Raw genomic sequence first — 26003 nt, forward strand, 5'->3', positions numbered from 1 at the left:
CTGCAGAGTTATTGTCTTTAGTATTTTCAAAGAACAACGTCACGTTGGAACAGATTATCATTAATAGCAACGATAAACATGTTTTGAAGATTATTTATTGTGAGTCTCTTGTAACTATTTCTTTTAGTGGTTTTGATCTCTTTCTACTCTTTTCATGGGATTAGAAACCAAGCAATATAATTTTCTCACCTATGTTTCCAATGGCCTTTATTGGTGTCTAAATTATAACTATTCATTTTTGTCATCTTTGGTGTTACTCTAAAATGTCTTTGAATGTGATCATTATATGTTATATCTTATTCTGTGCGGTAATGATAATGAGTCTTCAATTTGGGTTATAAAGTGTTTGATGAAAAAACATCATCTGACTCATTTTGCTTATAAGTTCTTACTCATTTTGCTTATAAGAAAAGTTCTTACTCATTTTGCAGCAAAAGCCCAACATCATGGTTCATATTTTGCTATTAGCAAAGGCAAAACTGGTGTGTTTGTTTACTAAGTAAACTCTAATTGATTTTTTGTTGTTGAATCCGTAATGTGGTGCTGATGAGTAGGATACAATTGTCACACTATGAACGAAGAATAGTCGTTGGCGTCATGCATTTTCACTTACCGATTACTTCGCAATAAGTATCGGAAATTGTTGATATTTTCGACTTTTACATTGTGTTTGGACAATAATATTTAAAATTTTAGAGAAGTTAAAACGTTTAAAAATATTTTGTTTTAAATTTCCTACGTTTTTAAATGCGTTATTGATGTAAATAAATTTAATTTCTTAATTTGGTTATTAAAAATTAAAATTTTAAAATAAAACATTAGCTAATTTCAAATATTTTAATATAATGAAAGAGTAAAAAGTATAAAACATTTTAATTTTAATTTTTTTAAACAAAAATTGAAAATTTAACTCTAATAAAATTCTAAAATTTTAGTTTCTCTTAAACATTTTGTATCCACATAACCTACTTTATAATAAAAATCTAAACTTTTCGTGAATTACCTATAAAAATTATTTATCAGTATACCAAAGCTAGAGCTTGAAAGAAAAGTTTCAATTTATTCAGTATTCTAAAATATACAATTAAACATAAGCATGGATGATATATGTAAGAATCATATAAAGGGTCTATATAAATTTGCTAGTTCTTATAATAATTTCTCAAAAAATATAATATCATTTTTGTGTTTGAAAAAGCCAACACAACGAAAGTAGCAAAGCAATAAAGACATGTAGATAAGAGGTTAGTGATTCTGATTCAAAGGTTTGGACCAGAATTACAATAGACAAACAGACATCCTTCCGAAACAGATATAAATTGGAACCCTACCATTCTATCATCCACTAAACAACAAAGTAGAGACATCTAAGAAACTTCTAAATTCCAAGCGCAAAAGACACGAATGAAAAACCTTTGAAATAACCTTCTAAATAACCAGAAGATCAAGCAATATAACATAATGATTATAGTTTTCCAGTTTTCCTCACACTATTCTTATGGGTAAAAGTCAAAGTCTTCCGGCCACCACCTTGGACGAGGAAAATTGATTCCACAAGCTTCTGCCACTTCCAACAAAGTCAAATTATCAAGATTTTTTCCCTTTTCATTATTAATCTCTGAAAGAACTCTTAACACTTCAAACACATCCATTCCCTTTCCAGAACCTTCCACAACACCATCACTTGAGTTACTTTCCGCCACTTTCTCGGATGCACTCAAACTGACGTTCCCAACGGCGGTTTCTAAAATTTTGGCAGAACAGTCTGAAGCTTTTCCTTCTTTAGAAACCAGTTTCCCCTCGCAATTCCCCATACTCTCTTCCCCTTTCTGCGATTGAACTTCCACACAACCCTCTGAAGAATCCACATCCAGATCGACCTCCGAAAGTTTTGTTTTTTTCGCCGGTGACGGCCCCGAATGAGACAGCTCCCCATCGGAAACCACAAACTCATCAAACCGGCCATCACGAATCTCGCCCAAAACATCTCTTGGTGCTCCGTGCGAGCGTTCACCGACGCCCATTTCCTGCTTCAGTTGAACTTCCGAAAACCCTAACTTCGACCCCTCACATAAATCGACGGACCCCTGTGTCCCAGCGTCAACACCGGCGGCATCATTAACAGCGTAAGGGTCATCGCCGTCGGTGGCGGCCTCCGCCGGCGTTTGGGAAACCTCTTGGGGGATGGGGTCCAGGGAGTCGGACAGCGACACCATGACGATGGAGTTGGCGTGAGGCGGGGAGTCGGCGGAAGCGGGTGAGGGGGAGTGGTCAGATGAATCGTTCATGATTTTTGCTGGGACGAGGAAACGCGGGAAGGATGAAAAGAAGGCTCTGGGGATTGTGGTTAGGGTTAACTGTGAACTTGGTGAATGTCTTCTACTAGAAGGTAAATTGTAAATCCTGAAATAAATAATAAAATTTATATTTTAAATAAAAGATAAATTATTAAAAATTAATTTTCTTTTTCATATTTAATCAAATTTAATAATAAACTTTTTATAATTTTAATCATAATATTTTTTATTAGATTTAAATTTTATTTTAATTAAAATATCACTTATTAGTTTTAATTTAATTCAATTTTAATTGAATTTATTCAAGAGGGTGAATGTTGAGTAATGTTGCAACTTGTAATACTAATAGGATAGATAAATTTTTAATTGTTCTAAATTTTATTTAGGTCAAATGAAAAAACAAAAATGTAAATTTTATTTGTATTTATTTTTAATAGGATAGATAAATTTTTAATTGTTCTAAATTTTATTTAGGTCAAATGAAAAAATAAGAAAGTAAATTTTATTTGTATTTATTTTTAATTGAATGGTATTGCAATTAATAATACACGTTGTAATACATTTTTAATTGTATTAAATTTTAATTAGGTTTAGGTCTCCTTTACGTTGTGTTCGTATGCGTGGATAGTACTATTCACGGTGAATTGCGAGGACTGATTTGTGAAGAAACTGATGTTCGGTTGGGACGATTTGCGCAGAGGGAAAAGCGAGGATTTGCGAGATTGATACGTTATCACCATCCCGCTAATTTGAGAAGATTTGCGATGATTTTGAAGAAAAAGACTGGTTTGCCCTGAACAAATTGGAAATTTCCAAACACGTATTCAGCCAGGGTTACAATAAAAAATGCATATCCATGAAAACGTTATTCCCATGCATAGTAAAGATAATATAAAAAAGTCATTGTGCTTTCACGAGTAGGGAAGACTGTTCTTGGCCATGTGATATACCACTTTCCAGTATCCTCGCCAATGCATTTCTGGCGCTTGCAGCGTTCTTTTGCAGGCATAGCAATGTGGGGAGATTCTCTGTTTGACTAAACAATGCACTACAGAGGAGTTTGAATGTGAAAACAAAGGTGTGACCACGCACACAAGACCAGATTAATAAGTAGTTGCTTGATAGATGTCTTTGGTGTGTGTTGATGCGTGTTTGGACGTACAAAGCTAAGGGTGAAGAGGTTTCGTTCGAGCAGCTAAGGGCGACTGAGAAGTGTGGCGACTGAGAAGTGTGTGTGTGCTGGAGTTTTGTGTCGGCAGTGAGGACGGAGTAGAGGTAATAATTATTTTTGAATTTTGGTGTGGTTGTTTCAGGTTGAAGTTGGTCATGGTGATGAAGAAGAAGACAGTGGTTAATCGCCGACGAAGCACATGGTTGACGATGAAGACGGAGTCCGAAAGTGGGATCTGTATTCGGTTACAAAGATTGTAACCGGTTACACGTTTTCGAAGATTTCCACGCCCTGGTGTAATCGGTTACACGTGAACGTAACCGGTTACAGCTTGCTGTTATGATTGACGAAATCATGCACAATCCAGTTCCAATGGTGCATTCCCGTCGTCATTACTGAGGCTATGGATGGGTCCAGCGTGAAAGGGAGGATGGAGAAGAGGGAGATGAGGGAGATTTGTGCAGGATGAAGGTTTGTTTGTTGGAGGACATGTGGTGGTGGTGGCCATGGACGACTGGAAATCTAAGTAGAGGTTGATGGAGATGGAGAGGGAGGTGGAGAGGAGGAGGAAGACGTTTCTGTGTAGGGTAAAGGCAAACTCTGTCCATCATCATGAACCGTGTGCTTCGCCAGAAAAGGAATCCATGAAGCCCTACATGCAGCAGCAACCCCACGACGTCGTGGGCGTCGACGGAAATGGGTTCCCTGAACCTGTACATGTTCAAGAATATGTTTTTTAATTGCACGAGGCTAACCCTTTGTATGTGTTGTAGGTTTTTGGAAAGATTAACGTGCAGTTGGCAAGCTAATAACTTCATCTTAGGGATAACTACTCTGACCAGGTTAGACACATGTGTTGTGTCCATTTCGTTTTTGAAAAATATTGTTAAAGACAACGTTCTGCTTGGAATTTGGAATTTGATTTGTTGGTTACAGAAGACGATTGAAACACAGATACTGAACTTTGTCTTATACCATGAGTAGAGCATGTTTTGAGGTTGGAAAAAGGTTGGTGGCTGTATGCGAGCAACGATGTTGCATTACCTTGTGTTCACCTTCATAAATGGTTGTGGTGAGGCATTATTTGATGGTCATTGAAGACGCATGCTAAGAAAAGGTACATATTTAACCAAGTTTTATTTTTTTTATTTTTTTAAAGCAGTATATAATATAACCATATTCATGTATTTTCTGAACAGGTTTCGTGTGGAATAGCTAATGTTATATTTGAATCTCTAGAAAAAAAATATTCATCTTATATCTTACTGGGTGGTAGCATTCTTTCTATCTTCGTTGAAATCTGCTGAAGAAATCTTGATAAGTTTGACAGTGAAATAGGTATGTTTTATATTATTGTATTAAATTTATGTGCATGAACATTGATAATACTTTACTCAATATATATAATTATATATATATATATATATATATATATATATATAATTATATATATATATATATATATATATATGAATGTAATTTTTTTTATTGCTCGTATGAATGCTTGATTTTGTTAATAAAATATAAATATATGAATATATGAAATGAATTTGATTGTTAATTTTAGTTGTCTTTATATGGTTGTTAAATGTTATATTTTTGGTTAAGTAAATATAGATGGAAGGAGAATTAGATTTATCATATTTGGACGGTGAAGATATTGATGATGATGTGGTTGGTATAAACTTCAATATTATCGCAATGATACGTTAACAATTACAAATAACCACTTCATTGGCTGCACTGACAATGTTATGCATTGTTGCACACGCGTTGAGTAACTTGCATATGTACTCGACTGATTCGAGTAGTGTAAGCAATTACCTACCGGACAGAGACCGTCGCAGGGAGCAATTAATGTCATATCTTGTGCATACTAATCGGTGTCGCGACATTATTAAAATGGGTCCAGAGGCATTTCTTACACTTTGTGAGAAACTAAGATCAACTAGGTTAGTTAAGGATGCGATTCGGTCTACTGTAGAGCAACAAGTAGCTCAATTTCTTCATATAATTGGCCATAATGTTAAGAATCACAATGTCACATTTTTCTTTCATCGATCCGGTTCCACGGTTAGCAAACACTTTCACAATGTGTTGGATGCTATCTTAACTTTGGAATCTGAATTTCTAATTCAACCCTCAGGAAATGAGTTTCATCCATATGTGTTGAACAACAATCGCTTCTACCCGTACTTTAAGGTACTCACTTCATCATATGTGTAGATGTTTTGTGATCAAAAGATGCTAACAATTATTCAGTTTTATGATGATTAGTTATTTGTATGTTTAGGATTGTTTAGGGGCCATAGACGGAACTCATGTTCGTGTGAAGGTCCCAAGAAGTAATGCTCAAAGATTTCGAGGAAGAAAAGACTGGCCAACACAAAATGTGTTTGTGGCGTGTGATTTTGACATGAAATTCACTTACGTTCTTGCTGGGTGGGAAGGAACTGCATCTGATTCTAGAATTTTAAAAAATGCTCTTGATCGAGATGATCCGTTGGTTATCCCCCAAGGTCAGTGTCTACATTGAGATGTTGAAGATTTAATTGTGTATTGACTAATTACATTTATATGCGCAAATTTGTAGGAAAATACTACCTCGGTGATGCAGGATTCATGTTGAAAAACACAGTTTTGACTCCATATAGAGGTGTCAGATATCACCTTAAAGAATATACACGCAGAGGACCACAAAATGCACGTGAGCTGTTTAATCATCGTCATTCGTCGTTGGGAAATGTTATTGAAAGAACCTTTGGTGTGTTGAAAAAACAATTCCCTATCATTGCAAGTGGCACTGAACCACACTATGGATTGGATACAATGACAGACATCATACTAGCATGTTGTATCTTACACAACTTCCTTCGTGGCGTGGATAACGATGACTCATTACTTGAAGAAGTTGATAACGAGTTGAATGATAGGGAAGACCATAATGTTTCATCATCTCAAGTCATAGAAGAGGACCATAGGATTGGTAGTAGTATTAGGGATTCTATAGCCGATCATATGTGGCGAGATTATGAAAACTCTTAGTTATTATATTTTGTTGTATTGTATGACTATTTGATATTTTGTGTTTGAGTTGAACATTAAATTAAGGATGTTTAATGTTAACTTCTTACAATTTTGTTGATGAAATAGGTATAAAATGAATAGAGGTAAGGCAACATACGTTCAGTCCTCTGCTCCTACTAGAGAGTTTATGAAGTGGATAGAGGACATGGACGCACGTCTTCTACACTCTATGATTGAGGAATCACGAATCGGTAATAGGGTTGACGGAAGCTGGACATCCCAAGCATATAGTAACATAGTTCATCATCTTCATAGCTCTGGGTATGTCGCAATAACAAAAAATAATGTTAAAAATCGTCAGAAAGTCTTGAAAGATAAATGGCGGGAGGTACATGACTTGTTTTCTAGATTGAGTGGATTTGCGTGGAACCCGGTTAGTATGACATTCCACGCTGAGGATGAAGTTTGGATGGACCTCATTCAGGTATTTATAAAAATGCAAACATTTTGTGGATCCTTATAACACATAATATGATGAACCATTCTGTTTGTTGTATTTGTTCTTTCAGTCCAGGCCAACTGCGGCAAAGTAGAGAGTTAATAGTATAAGACATTATGATTTAATGGTCGAGTTATGGGCAGCTAATCGAGCCACTAGGAGTGGTGTTTGGACTACTCGTCAAGCTCGTCGACAGCGGGTTGCTCCTCGTGTCAGTGTTGATTTGAATCAAAATATTGAGTACATTCCTGAACAGCCTGAGTGGACGGGGTATAGAGACCCAACTCCACCATCACCTCCTCCATCTGTGGATGAATATAGTCCAGGACAGACTCAATCTGTGCCTTCTGTCCCATCCGGTGGAACTTCATCTTCACGGGGCTCGAAAAGGAAGGCACCTATGGTCGATGTTATTGATTCTCAGTTTGATAAGTTGACCACCAGCCTGGATGGTTTCGTAAATGTGCTTAGCTCATCAAATGTTCATTTTGGTGTGATCTCTGATGCAGCCGTGCGTCAAGTGTCAGCAATGGAAGATAGAAATAAAATACTCCGTCGCAACCCGAATTACACATATACAGAGGCGGACATTTATGAAATGTTGACTTCTATGAACATTGCTGACGAGAATTTGCTGGACCAATGTTATGATTTCTTATTTGTTCTCATTATTAAATATAAGTAATTTTTTATGACTTACTATGTTGTTGTTTTCATCAATTACTTTGTTATAGAAATTGTCAAATGGCCTCATCATCAACCAAAAGGCCAAGAAAAAGTCGTAAGGGAAAATGAACCCTCACTAAAGCAGAAGATGCAGCCGATGTAAGACCATCTGTAGAGGAACAATTAGATCAGCGTCGTTTCTTCACTCACAGTCATCAAATGGAAAATTATGCCGCTGATTTCTATACAAGGAGTATAGTTGCTCCGAAGATAATGAATTTTGAATCATTTACCGGTTCAGGGTTATTTTTCCAACAACAACTTCTATTTCAAGGGGTGGTCCAATTTCTTACATTACAGGGATCCTACTATCCAGATTTAATCAAAGTATTTTATTCAAATCTAAAGATTTCTGGAAAAGGATATTTGCTCAGTGAGGTAAATAAGAGAAAAATTAGATTCAAACCTGCTGATTGGTTGAATGTTGCTAACTTGAAGTACGACAGTCAGAAATTGTGTTATTCAAATATCCCAGAGGACTTTCCATATGATCGGGACATGGCATTAGCTACTATGATTATACCAGATTTGCAGGGTGGTCAAGGTGTTTTAACGGTTGGTTGTTTGAATATCAATGATAGGCTTCTGCATTATGTTACTGTGCATATGTTGACTCCACGACCTGGGAATTTTGCTAGGTTATTGCAGGAAGATATTTTTATGATATGGGTGCTAAAAAATAATATAGTAATCAATTGGCCTCATCACATAATGCAGCATATGCTTAAATGCAAGGGCAGTGACACACCCCTCCCATACGGTGTCCTTATGACACATATCATGGCATATTGTGGAGTTAACGTTGATGCCGATGCCAACACTCATATAGGGTCTCGACATCACTTTTCAATCAATTCTTTGAAGAGGATGAAAATTGTTAATGTCAACAGTGTTTGGCAACACGACCTAGATGATGATGAAGAAGAAGAACAACCAGACCATCATGAAAACCCTGTGCAGTCTCCTCGACCACTATCAAATCCTAATATGATTAATCAAATGTGGGAAGGAGTACAAGACTTGAGACACAAAATGCAGGGTATGGAACTAATGCAGGTACGGGTTCAACGTATTGAAGATAACTTGGCAAACCTTTCCCTAGACATGAACCGCTAATTTGCTCACCTCAATCAAAATGTGAACTTGATTCTTCACCGTTTAGATGATTAAGATCATTATATTTCCGATAATGTATTACATGACTTGAATTTTCTTAAATTTCAATGTATGTGTTTCAAATGTTACATTACTTATTAATGCTATTGTCCTTAACATCAGCTCTGCTAGTTTTTTTTATTGTGTTCTTTCTCATCTGCAAATTAGATGGACTCTCGAATCATTGATGAAGTGCAAAAACAAATTAATCTATCAAGAAGACTATCTGCTGTTATTGAACGACGTACACAGGCCATGAACCGTCGAATATCCCTGGTAAATGCTAGGATTCAATCATCTAATCCAACTACAGAAGAAATTGAAAACTTGTTACAGACTATGAACATTGAAGATCAAAACTTATTCAGACAGTGCTTCGACTTTTTATCTTCACATCCATCCCATACAAGACGTCTAATAGGGATGCCAATACAATATCGTTTTAATGCATTGCAACGATACCTTGCTGAATAAACATGATGATAAACTATTAAAAGAATATTTGTATGTTCATTTGTTGCCACTTTTTTTAACCTCATGTAATATTATAACTTCGTACTTAATTATTTTTTTTTTTAATGTTAATCATTCTCACTTCCGTAACAAAGAAATTGATATCACTTCGTAGTAAATTATATTACAAGCAAATACTACATTTTAAAAATAAATTCATTTTAATACATTATATATTTTATAATTTTTAAACATTAATTTTATAAATTATTCATAATTTTTTTCTCTTTATAAACATTTTTACAATTAAATATAACATCATAAAATAACATTTTATATTACTTTTATAACTAGGGGCATTTTGGTAATCTTCATTTTCTACCAATTAAATTAATTTTTAAAATCTATCACATCAATCAAATCCTACACTAATTCTCACAAACTTTACCCACAAATCCACTAAAAAAACAACTAAAAAATTACCCTCAAATCCACTCAAATCCATTCAAATCATCTCCCCTAAATCATCTTCCCCAAATACACCCAAAAGAATACACCCTTAAAGAGAATATAAGAGTGTCAGTAGGTGGTGTAGTAGAAAAAACAATAATTTACAATTTTACAATTTTGTTAAACAATTCTATCAATCTTACGATTACTTGTGGAATTTAACTTATAAATATCATGTGAAATCACGATATCTGATTTTACAGTTTAGATATTAATCTTAACTAAAATATCTTCGTTTTTCCCATTAACTTCTATAACTAAATACAATGTTAAATGATTTTTAATTTTTAATTTTTGTTTTGTCATTTGATATATATTTTAATAGAATTATTCTTTATGTTTATAAGGATATAAAAATAAGGATATATATTTTAATAGAATTATTCTTTATGTTTATAAGAATATAACCTGTTTCGGCAGGATTTAGAATCCTAATCCAAAACATTCAAAGTTGTCTGCTCCGATGTCCAGTTGTGTTGTCTTTTCTCTTCTTTTCGTCCAAGCCGCGAGGAGGGTGCCTGCAAAAGACACTCCGACGCTCAAGTCAGTGACTTCGCGTAGTAATCTTGTAATCAAGATTTAATTATCAGAGCTCTAAGTTCAGTTCAAGTCCAAAGTTCCAAAAAAGTTACCTGTCTCTTTTGCGAGAAATATATTTATAAATTATAATGAGCTTACCGTTAGGTCTGACTCATTAACCACCAATGAATGACAATATTAATTGTCAATAAATGACACTTATTTTCATTAACTCCCTGACAGTTATTACTATTGATTACCTTAACGGCTCTTTTTACCGATCGGTTCATTGACCTGAGAGGTATCATCGGTCGGCCGACTCTTCTGCACCTTTACCGTTCGGTTGGTTCCGAGCCCATTTTACCGAGTGGTTAACTGTTTGTCCGCTCAGTTCATTTGCTTAGGAGGTACCATCGGTCGGCCATGAGCTCAAAATAACTTAGAGGCTCTCTTGCACCTTAACCGTTCGGTCGGCTATAAGCCCATAACATAACCTAATAATAAATATGATATAAAAATATTAATTTATATATAATAAAATTATAACATATTAAACTATTTAATAAAATGTATAATTTTATATGTTACATAATTTAATAAGATAAAATATTTTATTAATATTTGTATTCAAGTTATAATTTATATATAATAATAACTACATATATAATAGTTTTTAAATACAAAATTAATTTTTAAAATAATGTAATAATATATCTTTATATTAATTATACTAAAAATATGTGTTTTAATTTGAAATTAGATAGATAAGTATTTCACTTAAAAGGATTGTGAAGTACTGAAATAAGTTAGTGTTAGAGAACCCATAGATTTAAAAAAAACTTCCAATTGAATAGACCAAAAAATATATGACCTATTTTTAGACGAGATCCGGATCAACTCATAAGTCATTAAAGGAAATCACACCTCTGTTAATTGCTAACTTTTCTAAAGACATTAAAATAATTATTTCTATTATGATATTTTAATAATTTTTTTTAATAATTTTTTAATAATAGATTATGTATCATTATTTTATTGGTTTATATATTTAAAACAGACCAATCACCAATTATCACATAGATTATAAAAAAGTTATAAAAAATACTTGTTAAAAGAAATTTTCCTTCTCCTAATACGTACGTTTCAACGGTTTATAGTCATTTCTGAAACATTTATTCGTTGCTTTGATTTGGGAACAACAACTGAAAATGATTCTATTGCCCATCTCAGTGTCGTTCTAGTTTCACTTTCAACGGTTTTATTGTCTTTTTCCATTGTTTGTCATACAAGCTTTGCCCTTTGATTTTTGAATGCACTCTATTTGCTCTTGTTCTTAGCGTGAACACTGTGCATGATTGAGATTAATGGAAAGGGTTGATCCGTAGTATTATAGATTGTTTCTTTTATTTTTTTATATTCATTTTTGTTGTTTTACTTGCTTAATGTTTTGTTTATTATGTTATGTTATGATTTAATATGTTCTTCTTCAGTTTTTAGGGGGTTCATTTGATGAGCAAAGACTAAGAAAATGGTTTCCGATTGAATAAAAGGTAACATTTTTGTTTATTAAATTTAGTTCATGCTAATATGTTCTTTTTTAGCTTTTAGGGGAATTTTCATTCGAATTTAATAATGAATAAAATCTCTAATTTTAAATTTATTTCCTGCATTAAAATATTAAGTATACACTTTTTTAACTGGTCCCGGTATATATATAATGTTGAAAACATTAAATTTATATTTTTTAATTTAACATAGAAATCAATTTAATGATCATAAAGAAGATTTTATTGTTATAGGAAAGTAGAATCCCCATTATTTATTGGAGCCCCTTTAGACAGAAGCATGGAGAGTTATTTGTAATAATGTGTTGATGTTTAAAGCTGAAGTTTGGTGTCATAAGTAGCTCCAGGCTTCCAATTAGAAGGGATAGGGATGTTTGGTGTCATCCAATTAACGCCAACTTGAAATCTCAGCAGGATTGTACCTCTCGGTGGATTCGCAAAGTCAAACACTGCCCCATACACCCTTCGAAGGGGTTCCCATCGTTGTTGCCCTTTCTGCACAACATTTCAACAACGTTAATTAAACCTTATTCATATTCATAAATTCTTACGTTCAAATTGTCTCCATGCATACCTGCCACATTTCAACAGCATTGACGTCGTATTTTCCATTTACATTCAGAATCAGAACGGCCAAGTAACCAGGGTTGCTGCTACTTTCCTTTATGTGAAACAAGACGTTGCCCATGAACGTACATGGGACTCTTCTGTATGCAATGTCCACTGTACCGTATTTCTTTAGCTCTGCAGATGCATTTTGATTGCGTCCCAATCTTGAGAACGCCCGTGGGCTCATTACGAAGTCCGTTCTGTCTCCATAACCCTGGTCTGTTGCCACCAGGAATGCTCCATTCACATCGCACAGTTCTGGTATTTTGCACTTTACCTGCACCACCACCGTCATCGTTCATATTTTATCATCAGTGTTTAATTTATTATTAATACTTAATCACTGAATTAGGAAATTTCATATGTGTGATAACTACCTGATAACACGTGCCACAACCAGCTCCATTCCTCCATAGCCCAGAGACCCCTGCCACTCTTCCATCATACCAATTCATCTTCCTTCCATACTCCCCGAATCCACATGCTCCGGCTACAATCATCATACATACATAATAAAATTTTCTTATGTTATCACGTTTTTATTCTTCTAAAACGCACTTTAAACGAGAAAGAAAAAGAGGATATTTAGTATCAAACATAGGCATGCATGCCACTAGTTGAGTCCTAGAGGCTGCAAAAGCAAAGAACGTAAGCAACATACTTGGAGTACCGTAGCCGTCGGGGCTGCCATAATAGGTTGCTCTTGAGTTGGTGAAATATTCCTTGCAGTTGCAGAGTGCAGGGAAGAGGAATATGACACAAACAAGGCCAAGTTGGTGCCTAAAACCGAGTTCCATCACAAATTCAACTCTCAGACGCAAATAAAATATGATTGATTACAAGATTGTGACCAATGCGATAAAGCAAAGCATAAGATTTGAGAAGGGTTTATGAGATTGGAAGCGAAGATACATCAGATATTTATAGCACAGCCTTAGAGATCTTACTCCATGCATATACCGCGGGTGGTGCAGTTCTATTCCTTTGTTTAGTAGGTCTTTCTTTTTTAAACTAGTTTGAATAATTCGGTTCTGTGTACTACTGTTTACTGATTTTGAACTACGGTTTAAACCATATATATTGGGTTTTTTTCATGGGAAAATAATACTTTGACATTCTTAAAAAAAGCACATTCAATTACCAACCCAGTTTAATAATACAATACCGTGTATAATAGAATTTTAAGTTTAAAAATACAATAAATATAATTAAAATATTATTACTTTAGGCAGTAAAGTAGGTTTTTTTTTTCCGTGGGTGTGAAAGTCACCACCCTATTTTAAGTTTGAATCGAATTTGATCCAAAATTACTTTTACGCTGTATTTAGATCATTTCAAGCCATTCTAGTACACCATTATCACACGCAAGGTCAACTACAATTTATTAAAGCAGGAGTAAATGTTATCGTGTAGGATTATGTTTATACCTAGCTGTGTTATCATAGTTATAATTAATATTAATCACTCGCGAAACAAAGTTAGTAAGTAACTATTTGAATAATGAGATTTTGTTAACTTGATATCCTTTTTGTTAATATTATTAGACAACCTACCTTTTCTACAATCTACGATACTTCCAGTTGCATGACCTTTTCTGAGATCAAGCTAATTCATAAATCTGGGTGCGTGCTGGATACTAGATCACATGTAGAGCATATAAAATGATCAAAATTAGTTGTTTAATCTCTTTATCCTTTAATACTTCATTCATTGTTGATATAAAACCTATCTAATACAAACCACTCCAATTGAAAACGTGTAAAGTCACACTAATTAATCAGTCTAAGATTTATAATCCACCAACAACCAGCATAAAATGAATTGTTTTACAGATTTCCGATTGATCAATTCGGCTGGCTAGAACGAGTCAATTTTGATAATACTGTTGTAAGTCTGATCATTAATTATTAAATAATTAAATAATTAAATATCAATTTCTCGGCATAACATACAGGATGTTGAAGGTGTGGCCTCCAATTTTTTTTCCACATACCCTTTGGTTTTGACCCAAAACCAAACCTCTGACTTCCTTATAGTTTAAAAGCATGTATTTAATGAAATCAATAGCAAAAATACTACATGGATCAATACAAAAAATTTCCAATCATCAAGATTTAGATGGTTCAAAACCAGTTAACGGGTATTAAACTTATATAAAATGGCTTACAGAAAAGGAAAAAGAATTAGGAATATACCAGGGATGGTACAAGCAACAAAGAGTCAAGAGCTGAGGCTACACAATAAAGAGGACTGCAGTTCTCTCATTTTCCTATATTACACTAACTTCTGACATCAGTTCTGGCTGAGAATTTGTGTCGTGGTTTAGGCATGGAACTCGGTTTTAAGCACGAAGTCGGTGTGGTGTGTGCGATATTGCTCCTCCCTGCACTGTGTAGCTGCTACGAATATGCAACGAACTCCAGAGCAAGCTATTACAGTAGCCCTGGTGGCTATGGGAATCCCAGTAAGTTTCTTCCTCTTGGAATTTGTTTGTTTTGTACCAAGCATACATTCGTACACTATAGTGTCATATATAGCACCTCGTAGATACAATGAATATGAGGTGGCAACGGGTATAATATTTCAGGGGGAGCTTGTGGATACGGAGAATATGGAATGACGATGAACAATGGCAATGTTGTAGCCGTATCAGGAGGACTATGGCGGAATGGAGCTGGTTGTGGTGCATGCTACAAGGTAGAAGATAAAAGAAAAATTCAAATGTACTGATACATAGTTGTTAATGTTTAAAATGTATATATTTGATGAAACAGGTATGGTGCAAAAGGGCAGAATACTGCAACGCGAAAGGAGTGTACGTGGTGGCAACAGACTATGGCGAGGGAGACAGAACAGAGTTCATAATGAGCAAACGCGGGTTCTCAGAATTGGGAAAGAACGCAGCTGCTTTTGCGAAACTGTTAAAGGAAGGGGTAGTGAATATTTCATTCAAAAGGGTTCCCTGCACATTCCCTTCTAACATCAAGCTCCACGTCCACGAAAGCAGCAAAAACCCCTCCTACTTTGCTCTTGTGCTTCTCAACGTAAATGGAATGAGTGACATCACTGCTGTAGAGATATGGCAGAGAGAGCAGAAACGATGGGAGCCACTCCGCAGGGCCCATGGGGCTGTCTTTGACTTTGCTAACCCACCCACCGGTCAAATCCGTCTCAGGTTTCAACTTGGCTATAAATATTGGCTCCTTCCCAAGATCCCTATTCCTGCTAACTGGAACCCTGGAGCTACTTATGACTCCCAAGTTCAGCTTTATTAGACAAAACTCAAAATTTCTCACTTTCTCAACAACCCCATCACCGTTAATTTCACATATATCTCCTTTCATTTGTTTCTTATCACTATCTTACTCCCTCAATCTTCTTTTTGTACTGCTGCCAAAGTCACTGCAATAATGGGGTTCCTCAACCTAACCAATAAATTTCCATTCAACATATACTGCATACTGCATATGGAATGGATTGATCTATAAATTTCTTTTATTATTCATAACTTTAATTTCATTTATTATTCAGTTGGTAATCTGCTTCTAAGTTAATCCATAACTGTTCTTTCAATCCAATGTTTGTCTGTTGCTATTAATCCATAATTGTTCTACCATGCAAACTACAATACGAACCTTAGTATATGTAACAACATCAAGAACCTATGGTAAAATAAAACAAGAAAAATCTTAGCTTCAAGGATGGCATCAATATTTTTCACATCAAGAATCCTTAACGGTATATGCAGTTGTAACTTGTAACCAACGTCTATGACATATCTGTAACCTATCTCCTCACTTTCTTGAAACATTTACTTACACATCTAATTCGCGAACAAGAACCACTACAGGAAAGACAAAGTACAGTTTAGTTAGTAACCGATATTTATCATTCACAAATGCTATCAGCTGCTCTCAATCTGTGTCTGTGTTGGAAACGGAAAATGTCTGTTACAGAGTTGGAGGGGCTTAAACTTACATGTTGTGTGGTTTTCTATGTTTGCGATTAACATATATATACATATATACTAACTTCGGCTGGAACATCCTATTTATTTCTTTAATATGACTTTAATTGTTTATAAAAATAAAAATAAAAGTAAAGATAAAAAATACGTCTCTTAACACTCGAACAAATTTATTGTATGGAACTTTAAGATGATATGTGTGAGCTTTCCAATTGGTCGTTGGAGCTTTCTATTGAGCTCTTTGGAGAACTCTTCAGCGAACCCTCTCTACGCTCACTGTCAAGTTGGCATCATGCTATTTCGAGTTGATGAAACATGTTCCATCGATCTCTTCACCAAATCCTTCACCTAGCTTTGTGCAGAACTCTCCACCGAGCTTTTTGCCGAGCTCTCTTTTCTCCCACTACTCAGTTGTCTGGTTAGCCTATCCATAATAATCAGCTGCCTGACTTGAGTTGCCCTTGCTACTCGACTGTTTCTCCGAATTTAGCTTATTCTGATTTAGTAAGAAACTCATTTTCATTCCATACAATTTTACTTTAGAAGTCGACCTGGATCATAATGACTTATCTCCTACTCGTCATTTTCTGATCAACTGTCATTTTCGTAATTATGGAATAAAAGTATCCCATTCACATAAAAAACACCATATATAAATATATAATATGTTTAACCAAACATTTTTTAACATGGCTTTATCCCAGCATTTTTAATACCTTAGAGTTATTTTGATAATATTTTGCTTTGATTTTGATAGTTGTGACTTAATAAAATATGTTATAATTATCCGAAACAAACACATTTATTTTCATTCGTATTACACGAAATCTTAAATGGGAAGTACATGGATATCCCCTTTCTAACAAGAGGACATTGAGTGGCACATTATCAGAAACGAACTGAATAACAGTGCCATTATTTGCAATATATTTGTTCTTGAGAGAGAGTGGCACACACTATCAGAAACGAACTGAATAAGAGTGCCATTATTTGCAATATACGTTCTTGAGATTGTTGTTTCTATTTAAGCTGAACCTCGGTGACATAAGTGCTTCCAGGCTGCCAGTAACTAGGAATGACAATCTTGGGGTCCACCCAATCAGACATGCCACTCACCTTAAACCTCAACCTGATCTCGCCACTCGGAGGGTTAGCAAAGTCAAACACTGCTCCATAGTTCCTGTTAAGTGCCTTCCATTCTCCAGACTGCACCATCCACATCATTCAAACAATTTTATATCATTCCTTAAAGATATAAAAACACTTTAAACCATTTCAAACGTAATAAAAACATACCTGCCACATTTCAACCGCAGTCACATCGTTTATTCCGTTGACATTAAGAATGACCACAGCAAAGTAACCAGGGTTGCTGCTAGTTTCCTTGATATAGAACACCACGTTGCCTGTGTAGGTACATGGAACCCTTCTGTATTCAATATCCACTGTACCGTATTTCTTAAGCTCTTCGTAAGCCTTCTCATCACGTCCCAGTTGTGTGAAGGCGCGTGGGCTCATCACGAAGTCTGTGTTGTCTCCGTAACCCTGGTCTGTTGCCACCAGGTATGCTCCATTCTCATCGCATAGGTTTTCTATAAGGCACTTTACCTGAACCATGGTTTAAATTAACATTGCATAATTAGTCAAATACTACACAATTTTTTTTTTCTATTATATAAATGCTTGTTTTATTGACCAAATAGCCTAACTTGTTTAACCAAGGAGCTATATTACATGTATAGTTATTAACATCCTAATTAACTGGTCAAACAATAAGTTCGTGACTTTTTCTCTGTGATGACATAGTCTAATCTTCGGAAGTTGTCTTAGGAGAAACCTTAGTTATTGAAAAGAAATTTAAGAACAAACCTGATAGCATGTCCCACAGCCAACTCCATTCCTCCACAGCCCAGAGACTCCTGCCACACTTCCATCGTACCAATTCATCTTCCTTCCATATTCGCCAAATCCACAAGCTCCCGCTAAAATATGCATATACCATTGTGTTAAGTGATCACTTTGTATCTAAAATGTAAAAAGCATCATAAAAGAGAAGCATGCATCTTAACAGTACATTCTTCAAATATTTTTGCTAGAAAAAGAAAACAAGCATGCAATTGTTCTCCCTTCCCCTCCAAAACTACTTTGCAGGCTGGCTATAGCAAACCAATATGCTGCTGTCACATAATAAATATAAAATTATATGCAATCCAGAATTATCATTCATTTAGGATTTGACATAAAGAAAAAAAGAGAAACAGAAGGGGGAGAAAATGAGAGGATATGTACTGTCTGGAAATAAATAGATATATAGGAAAGTCACGTACTTGGAGTCCCATAACCATCAGAAGTACTGTAAAAGGTTGCTCTCGATTTAGTATATTCCTGGCAGTAACACAGTGCAGGAAAGAGCAGTATGATACAAACAAGGCCAATTTGGTGCTTAAAGCTAAGCTCCATAATCACAGATTAAATTCCCAGGTAGAAGAGAGAGAGAGACGATAAACTAATGAAGTATATGAGAATGGGATGAAAGAAAGCTATGGGGTGATGTATTTATAGTACACAGTCTTAGTTCTAGATACATATAATATTGTGATACACCCCAGTTTTTCTCCACTTTGGCGTCTATTGTACATGCTAGAAGATTCAGACAACTGGATCAAAGAGATAAGGGTCCTTCATTACGCATATAATAATATCCGAAATCATTTCTATATCATCAAAAGATCAACCCCTACACATGCCCTAATTAATAGCAAATTATACCATCATTTATTTAACCTTTTAAAATAATTCTGTAAACTGTCATTTTTATTTAACCATTAGAAATAGTGATTTTCTTCTAAATAAAGTATCTGATGCATCATATAAATTGTTTGGGCATATTTTAATTACTGTAAGTTTTAGATGGCTAAAAGGTGCACGCGTTTTCTCTCACCAGACCACGACTGTTTCACGGTGGGTTAGGTAATATTTGTGTCGTACCTTAAGACAAAGTAAACTTGAATGCATGTGTTTGAGATATATGTTGGCATACGTGGATAAGATGAGGTTGATTTTCCAATTGTCTAAATTCTAATCGGATGAAGATCGGGTTGTGGACAACATTGAATAATGAAAACAATACACTCTTCTGTATTTTTTATATTTGGAATCCTTATGTTATAAGTATGAAATATTGACCATGTTAATTGTAGACCGATGTTTATTTAAAAAATAAAATTGATTCGTCACTTTCTATGAGAGTTTCCTTTCCAGTCAGATTATAAATATTTATTTTATACAATTCTTCTAAATCACCTTAGTGCACTCTTTATTAATGAAGTAAAAAATGTTATATATAAGTAAATTATTAGTATTATTTTAAATAGTACATTGAACAATCTCATTACGCAAAGTAGTATATATATGTACGCGATTAATCGCCAAAAGTATATATATATATATATATATATATCACATCTTGTAAGATTATTTCAACTTATCTTTTCCAAATTAAATAATTATTTAAATAATTAAAGTAAATTATTTGTATTATTAAATAATTACGCAAAGAGTATATATGTATGCCATTAATCGCCAAAGATATATATATATATATATATATATATATATATATATATATATATATATATATATATATATATATATATATATATAGTACTGTATGGCCCAGACGGCTATACATCACCTCACACCAAGCTAGTCGGACAACCTCCGAGAGTAAGAAGCAGCTAAGTAATGATTGAACGTGGCATAATAAGAAGGTAAGACCGAACGATCAGGAGCATAGACGTCTGACCTTAGTCAATAAACATGTTTTTTCTACAAGGGTTAAGGTAAATAGTAATTAGAGATATTGGGTTGTGATTAATGTTTCATTAATTTCAAACCCATGCCAAAAACTATAAATATAAGTTAAAGGTAAGAGGTATTTATTGACATTTATTACCATTATGCTGACATCCCGATTTTCGACATGTCATGGTGTCAAAATTTTTAGTAAAATATTTTCATAAAACACTCCTTTAGATAATCAAACTTTATTTGATTAAAATGCGGAAGCAAAACATAAATATAAACGTTGTTTGTTTCAAATGAAAATCTCCAATAATTTCTTTTAAAATAAAAGTATCAAGTATGAGACTTTTAAATAGAATAAATAGTCATTTCCTAAATAAAATATCCCAACTCTCGCGTCAGCTACTTCGATCCAGTCTTATCTGTAATGTCATCTACTCCCGTACAAGTACGATCATCGTATATGGAAACCACAATCACAACATGACAGAGTGAGCAATCAAAAATATCGTATAGACAATTTAGTGACTTTAGCATCGGAGAACCTTTGGCAAGTACCCCTCCCAACGATGAAGTGAAGACGAAGACTTGAGTTAGCTACTCAAAAATTGTGTAGGTATTTAAAGTGACTCGACCTCATGCCCGAATATATATATATATATATATATATATATATATATATATATATATATATATATGACTCATTTTAAAACCATACAACACCATACAACACCAACATCTTCATCTCTTCATTCCTCTACTCTCATTGATCACATAAGGAGTCCATCTCTTTGAAGAAGCTTCATTAACTCATCATGGAGATCATCTTATGTTGAAGGAGCTTCCTCAAAGCAATCTCCATCAATGTTGGTGTAGTTCAACACAATGTTGCATCCTAAATATCTCAATTTGATTTAAAGAGTGAGTTGAATCCAAAGAAAAGGTACAAGTTGGCCACAAATCTAGGCAAAAATAACTTTGTTGTAGTTACAATGATGTTAGACAAATCACCAATTTATTGGCTCACGTTAATTTAATTAAAAAATAATAATTTTGTTTATGTACTATCAATCTATTATACAATTTAAAATAATGTAACTTTTTGCATTAACTTTTTAGTAGGAAGAAAAAAAACAAAAGTTCATAGTGTTTCTAGTGAGAAAGGAAAATAAACTACCAAGAGAGGGTGAAGAAAAAACAAAAACAATTAATGAAGCTTGTGTAAGTATGATTAGATAACTAGCTTATAGAAGAGGTTTTATACCACATCTTATTTATTGAGATTTTCTTATTTAATATCATGAGTGAAAATTTTTGCTATGGATTTTCTTTGTGCTTGTTATTTTTGTTATCAACTTAACAATTGATGAGTCTTTTGAGGGAGAATTCACTAGAAAGAGTCTTTATCTCATCTTTCATTGCTAACTCTCACTTAACATATTCATCTCTCTACATAGCCTCAACAAAATGCTTAGATTCACCATCATCAGTTAACAATAAGTAGTGTAATGAAGGAGAATACCTCTATGGTGCTACAATTGTTCTATTAACTCTTCTAATCATGATTTCAGGGGTTTCTGACTCTGTTATGTGTTCCGGTTTTGAATCAGGCTCTACCTCTATATTATGCCTTCAGTTGACTACATTACTTTCTGAAATTTCTTCTGATGATACTTGCTCTGGTGTTGCATTTTCTGATTCTACAGTTCTACCTTTATAGAACATGTTTTCATTAAAAGTAACATTTCTACTTCTGATAATTTTCTTGTTTTGGTCATCCCAAAACTTTTAACCATACATGTCAGATCCATAGCCAATGATCGGTTTGCCTTAGGATCCAATATATCTCTACTATTAGAGTCCAATTGAATATATGAAGCACAACCAAAGACTTTCAAGTGTGAAAGACTTACCTCATTTGATACCATATCTCTTCTGGTAACTTATAATGTAAAGAAACTGATGATCCTCTATTTATAAGATAGGTTGTTGTGTTTATTGCATCTGCCCAAAATAACTTAAGTAGTCTTAAGTAAATTTTCATACATCTTATACTCTCTCATTTAAGGTTATGTTTATTTTTTCTGTCACATCATTTCTTCTGATGTTCATGGAACTGTAATGATCATTTTGATCTTATTCTCTAAACAAAACTCTTTGAATTCATTAATGTCATATTCTCCACCATTATCATACTTCTAACATTTAACTCTTAAATTTCTTAAATTTGTTTGAGTCTCAACCTCTTTTTCTACCTTTTAAACTCTATACTTGTATGTATTTTGCTTCCATGAACTCATGTTGTTAATTGTATCATTCTTTTGGCCTAAGTTGAGAAATGTCTATGCCAACACTAAATAACGCTTGTCCAGTCTTTTGTCATGCCAAAAGTTTGTATTACTCCTGTAACCAATTTTTCAAAATCAATTATCTTCATTGTTTGTTCTACATATACTTTTTAAGTCTCTCCATCGTATAGATACACATTCAAATTTAGCTCATTCGGAAGACTTTTCCGTCCTCCATCCTATCTCCCCGCTACTTTTTTTCTTTTTTTTTTAACTATAATCCCCTTAAGAAACTAGATTGAAGGATAAATAATAAAATTGGTAAATAAAAGGGCTGAATTAATAAGACACCCTTGAAACAAAAGGATAATTGTTTATATTTTTCTAAAGACTAAATTTTCTTTTGCTTGGTGATATAGTACGTAAAAGTTTAAATACAACACATAAGTGATTATTTTAAAATGTCATACTGACCATGTAATCAGCAATTAAGGTGTTGGAGATTTAACAAAGAAATATAATTTTGGAGGATTAAAATTAAACTTAACAATATCTTAATATATTAAAAACAATTACTTATATCTATTTATAATTTAACTTAATTATAATTAACCTGCTAAATCTTTGTATTCCTTGTTTGGTACAGAGTCATATTTTCCATTCACACAAAATTTAAATAAAAAAGCATGAAATAATAACATTAGTTTAAAGGCTATAATATAAATAGATAAATGAAAGAACGCACACGCAACTAGGTTGATTATTTCTATTCTATACAACTACAGTTTGATTATGACTCAAAAGTTCTACTGCGAAAAAAGTGTATAACGTGCAAGTTTATTTTTGTTATAATGAACCCACAGATTCATTCTTTTGTTCCATCCGATCAAATCGTAATTGCATGGGACTGGATCAGGTCAAATAGAAAATCTCATGAAAAAATTAGTCTCTAATAATGTTAACGTGTAAGGCAAGTGTATCTATTTTTATTATTATTATTAATTGCTGTTGTTTCTGTTAGTGGTCGTAAATCGTTTCATAGATTTTAAACTATTTGAGACTTTTTAATTACTTTTTTAAATCTGTATTTGTATTTAATTGGATTTTTTCCTTAATTATTCTTATGGAAAATTAACTTTCAAGTTATGAGTGTGAATTTGCAGTAAGATTTGTAGGAAGGTTCAACACACACATAAGATCACCGCACTGATAATATATTGTCCGTTTTGGGCTAAGTCCTCATGAATTTGCTTTTTGTATCACTAAAGGTCTCTTACCAATGGAGGTATCTTATGTGTATATAAACTCATGTTCATCTCTTATTTTGTCTAATGTGGGACTTTGTTTGTACCCAATATCTTTCCCTCAAACAAAGGACTATGGTTCTCCTACCTTCACCTCCCCTACAGCGGAAGTCTTTTCTTATCCTTGAGTACACCATGGTCAACATTGACCATCTCCTTGCCCTCTTTCACAATCCATAGTCAAACCACTGAGCATCTCTTGCTCTCCACCTCTCATGACTCATCTGGCTATTTGGCACTGACCACCTTCTAGGGCTTCACCTGATCACAGAGGGACATATTCGTCTGAGCCCGGTCACCAGACCTGAACCATGGACTCTAATACCTGTTTGAAAAGAATAAAAGATGTATATTGTTACTCTTGCCAACTGAGTACGTTTATTAAAATTAAAGAGGCTATTAAATAACACTCACATAACAGATGAAACAAAATGTATACAAGTGATAACGACTAAAGAATAAAAAGTGCCTAAAAATTAAGAATTATTAATAAAATATCTCTTCAAGTACAGAATAATGTTTAGAGAAATTAGTGGAAGAGACATTTTAACAAATTTAAAAGTAAATAAAAGAAATCATTTGTTAGAATTAATAGGTTACTTTTTACATGTATATGCATAGATGAAGCGACAAGTTTAACAAATTTTAAAAAAAAAAAATCATTTGGCGCTTCTGCAAGCGTTTTGTCTCAATATCTACGTCTTCTGTGACGTGGTAGAAGTGTCACTCGAATATATTATAAGTTGCAAAGGTATAACAAACATTTTTTTTGTCATTCAGGCTAATGAATTGACTTTATTTTTTTATGAGCAAAAATAAAACTTTATAAAATAATAGAAAACTAGAATGTAATTCAGTTATGTACAAATGACTATATCTTATATAACCATAAGATTTTCTCCGACCAAATTAGAGACCTTATGAATACACAAGTTTTCAACAAAAAGACATTTATCTAACTTGAAGTTACAATCTAAGATGCAAAAAGATGTAACTCTATATTGTAGCATGGGTGAAAATACAACTACACCGTGGTTCATTGCATCCACTCATTCACTCCATAACTTGTGATAAAAAAAAGAAAAAAGTGCAGTCCCTAATTTCCTTTAATCTTTCAGTACTTTCATGTATACATACTAGAACACATGCATACATTGAGCGCAATTGTAATAAACATAATCCCTAATACATTCTGCAATGTACTTAGCGTTATCTATATTCATTTTTTAAACAATTTTTCCCACAACCTTTGTATGCTCCCTGCATATTATTTACAATAGAATAAGAGAAGACGAAAGATAAAGAGTTTGAGGTGGTTGATGCGATAATAGTGACAACAGTGAAGGACGAGTAAGAGGGACAAGGAAGAAAAAAAAGAGGAAAAAGCTGGAAAAAGAACAAAGAAAGAGAAAAAGAAGAAAAAACAAAGGAGAAGGAGACCTGATCCAAAATTTGTTAATAGTTATTGGCATTCAAACATCTTTCTAGGGGTGGACAAAGTATACTCCACTGCACTATAGTATAAAAAATTGTAATTAACTATAAAACAGTTCGTCTGAACTAAACTGAACTAAAAATAGTTCGGGTGAACTGAACTGCACTAGTTTTTAGTCCACTCATAGTGCAGTTCAGTAAACTAATTTTTAGTTTACTTATAATACATGCAGTAATCCTGTTGCACAGTACTGCTTTTCATTCCAAACTGGACCAACCATGTCAATATGTAGCCATTGAACCTTTTCATCAACGAACTGTAAAAAACACAATTGAACTTTAGTTCAACAGGACAAATTAGAAAGGTTACAACATTTTCTAGAACTTGTATTAGAAATAAAATAGTTATCGGTCAAATCTAACACTTGCGAAATATTAAACTATACACCAATACATTATGATTTATGTAACTGTAGATTCAGATTCTTAGCACCATACCTTTACAGCACTCAGCACCCTGGTTACAAGCATACACCAGAGCATCTGCAAGAGTAAGCCTACCCTCTGCATCTGTGTTATTGACCTATAAAAGAGATTAATCAAACCAAGGTCATACTCTTGTGCAATTATATAGATCTCATTGGTCAAACTTGAAAGCATAGACTTGCATCATAC

The 26003-nt window shown here is 33.8% G+C and overlaps 6 protein-coding genes across 9 annotated transcripts; 4 read left to right on the forward strand and 2 right to left on the reverse strand.

Annotated features, from left to right (window-relative positions):
* Positions 1–2255: 2255 nt before the first annotated feature.
* LOC128194456 (uncharacterized) lies at positions 2256–8963 on the forward strand. 4 transcript variants are annotated; one of them, XM_052870100.1, is made up of 6 exons: positions 2256–2389; positions 2886–3572; positions 4242–4310; positions 4453–4585; positions 4668–4806; positions 6622–8963. In XM_052870100.1, exon 6 carries the CDS (start codon positions 7880–7882, stop codon positions 8834–8836), a length of 957 nt encoding a protein of 318 aa, XP_052726060.1. In that variant the 5' UTR covers positions 2256–2389; positions 2886–3572; positions 4242–4310; positions 4453–4585; positions 4668–4806; positions 6622–7879; the 3' UTR covers positions 8837–8963. The 4 variants fall into 4 exon arrangements, with proteins under 4 accessions (XP_052726060.1, XP_052726058.1, XP_052726056.1 ...); XM_052870098.1 differs by having other exon boundaries at positions 2886–4310; positions 4405–4585; XM_052870096.1 differs by having other exon boundaries at positions 2886–4310.
* LOC108329091 (protein ALP1-like) lies at positions 4011–6529 on the forward strand. The gene is made up of 5 exons (XM_052878072.1): positions 4011–4181; positions 5086–5146; positions 5615–5670; positions 5762–5987; positions 6062–6529. Exons 1-5 carry the CDS (start codon positions 4011–4013, stop codon positions 6511–6513), a joined length of 966 nt encoding a protein of 321 aa, XP_052734032.1. The 3' UTR covers positions 6514–6529.
* LOC108329084 (uncharacterized) lies at positions 6629–7088 on the forward strand. The gene is made up of 2 exons (XM_017563090.1): positions 6629–6979; positions 7065–7088. The coding sequence occupies exons 1-2, from the start codon at positions 6629–6631 to the stop codon at positions 7086–7088; spliced, it is 375 nt and encodes a 124-aa protein (XP_017418579.1).
* A 3135-nt stretch (positions 8964–12098) lies between the features above and the next one.
* On the reverse strand, positions 12099–13491 carry LOC108340093 (expansin-like B1). The gene is made up of 4 exons (XM_017577322.2): positions 13193–13491; positions 12909–13021; positions 12497–12808; positions 12099–12417 (listed from the first exon to the last, which is right to left on the reverse strand). Exons 1-4 carry the CDS (start codon positions 13326–13328, stop codon positions 12235–12237), a joined length of 744 nt encoding a protein of 247 aa, XP_017432811.1. The 5' UTR covers positions 13329–13491; the 3' UTR covers positions 12099–12234.
* A 1138-nt stretch (positions 13492–14629) lies between these two features.
* LOC108342094 (expansin-like B1) lies at positions 14630–16008 on the forward strand. Its single transcript, XM_017579802.2, has 3 exons — positions 14630–14995; positions 15119–15228; positions 15306–16008. Exons 1-3 carry the CDS (start codon positions 14860–14862, stop codon positions 15804–15806), a joined length of 747 nt encoding a protein of 248 aa, XP_017435291.1. The 5' UTR covers positions 14630–14859; the 3' UTR covers positions 15807–16008.
* A 1273-nt stretch (positions 16009–17281) lies between these two features.
* Positions 17282–19031, reverse strand: LOC108339471 (expansin-like B1). The gene is made up of 4 exons (XM_017576601.2): positions 18826–19031; positions 18368–18480; positions 17795–18106; positions 17282–17704 (listed from the first exon to the last, which is right to left on the reverse strand). The coding sequence occupies exons 1-4, from the start codon at positions 18956–18958 to the stop codon at positions 17519–17521; spliced, it is 744 nt and encodes a 247-aa protein (XP_017432090.1). The 5' UTR covers positions 18959–19031; the 3' UTR covers positions 17282–17518.
* Positions 19032–26003: the final 6972 nt, after the last annotated feature.

This window comes from Vigna angularis, chromosome 1 (genome assembly GCF_016808095.1).
Source record: "Vigna angularis cultivar LongXiaoDou No.4 chromosome 1, ASM1680809v1, whole genome shotgun sequence".
NCBI lineage: Eukaryota > Viridiplantae > Streptophyta > Magnoliopsida > Fabales > Fabaceae > Vigna > Vigna angularis.

What these genes read in the sequence shown, in the direction of transcription:
- LOC108329091 (XM_052878072.1), top strand. Translation starts at nt 4,011, where the DNA reads ATGGAGAGGGAGGTGGAGAGGAGGAGGAAGACGTTTCTGTGTAGGGTA. An exon ending in GAAATGGGTTCCCTGAACCT is followed by an intron (nt 4,182 to 5,085) that starts GTACATGTTCAA and finishes AAGTAAATATAG; the next exon opens with ATGGAAGGAGAATTAGATTT. An exon ending in GCTTCTACCCGTACTTTAAG is followed by an intron (nt 5,671 to 5,761) that starts GTACTCACTTCA and finishes TTGTATGTTTAG; the next exon opens with GATTGTTTAGGGGCCATAGA.
- LOC108329084 (XM_017563090.1), top strand. Translation starts at nt 6,629, where the DNA reads ATGAATAGAGGTAAGGCAACATACGTTCAGTCCTCTGCTCCTACTAGA. An exon ending in TTTGGATGGACCTCATTCAG is followed by an intron (nt 6,980 to 7,064) that starts GTATTTATAAAA and finishes TTGTTCTTTCAG; the next exon opens with TCCAGGCCAACTGCGGCAAA.
- LOC128194456 (XM_052870098.1), top strand. Translation starts at nt 7,880, where the DNA reads ATGGAAAATTATGCCGCTGATTTCTATACAAGGAGTATAGTTGCTCCG.
- LOC108340093 (XM_017577322.2), bottom strand. Translation starts at nt 13,328, where the DNA reads ATGGAACTCGGTTTTAGGCACCAACTTGGCCTTGTTTGTGTCATATTC. An exon ending in GTTGTGGCACGTGTTATCAG is followed by an intron (nt 12,809 to 12,908) that starts GTAGTTATCACA and finishes GTGGTGGTGCAG; the next exon opens with GTAAAGTGCAAAATACCAGA. An exon ending in ATGCTGTTGAAATGTGGCAG is followed by an intron (nt 12,418 to 12,496) that starts GTATGCATGGAG and finishes AATGTTGTGCAG; the next exon opens with AAAGGGCAACAACGATGGGA.
- LOC108342094 (XM_017579802.2), top strand. Translation starts at nt 14,860, where the DNA reads ATGGAACTCGGTTTTAAGCACGAAGTCGGTGTGGTGTGTGCGATATTG. An exon ending in TGGTGGCTATGGGAATCCCA is followed by an intron (nt 14,996 to 15,118) that starts GTAAGTTTCTTC and finishes ATAATATTTCAG; the next exon opens with GGGGAGCTTGTGGATACGGA. An exon ending in GTTGTGGTGCATGCTACAAG is followed by an intron (nt 15,229 to 15,305) that starts GTAGAAGATAAA and finishes TTGATGAAACAG; the next exon opens with GTATGGTGCAAAAGGGCAGA.
- LOC108339471 (XM_017576601.2), bottom strand. Translation starts at nt 18,958, where the DNA reads ATGGAGCTTAGCTTTAAGCACCAAATTGGCCTTGTTTGTATCATACTG. An exon ending in TGATGGTTATGGGACTCCAA is followed by an intron (nt 18,481 to 18,825) that starts GTACGTGACTTT and finishes TGCATATTTTAG; the next exon opens with CGGGAGCTTGTGGATTTGGC. An exon ending in CTGCGGTTGAAATGTGGCAG is followed by an intron (nt 17,705 to 17,794) that starts GTATGTTTTTAT and finishes TGGATGGTGCAG; the next exon opens with TCTGGAGAATGGAAGGCACT.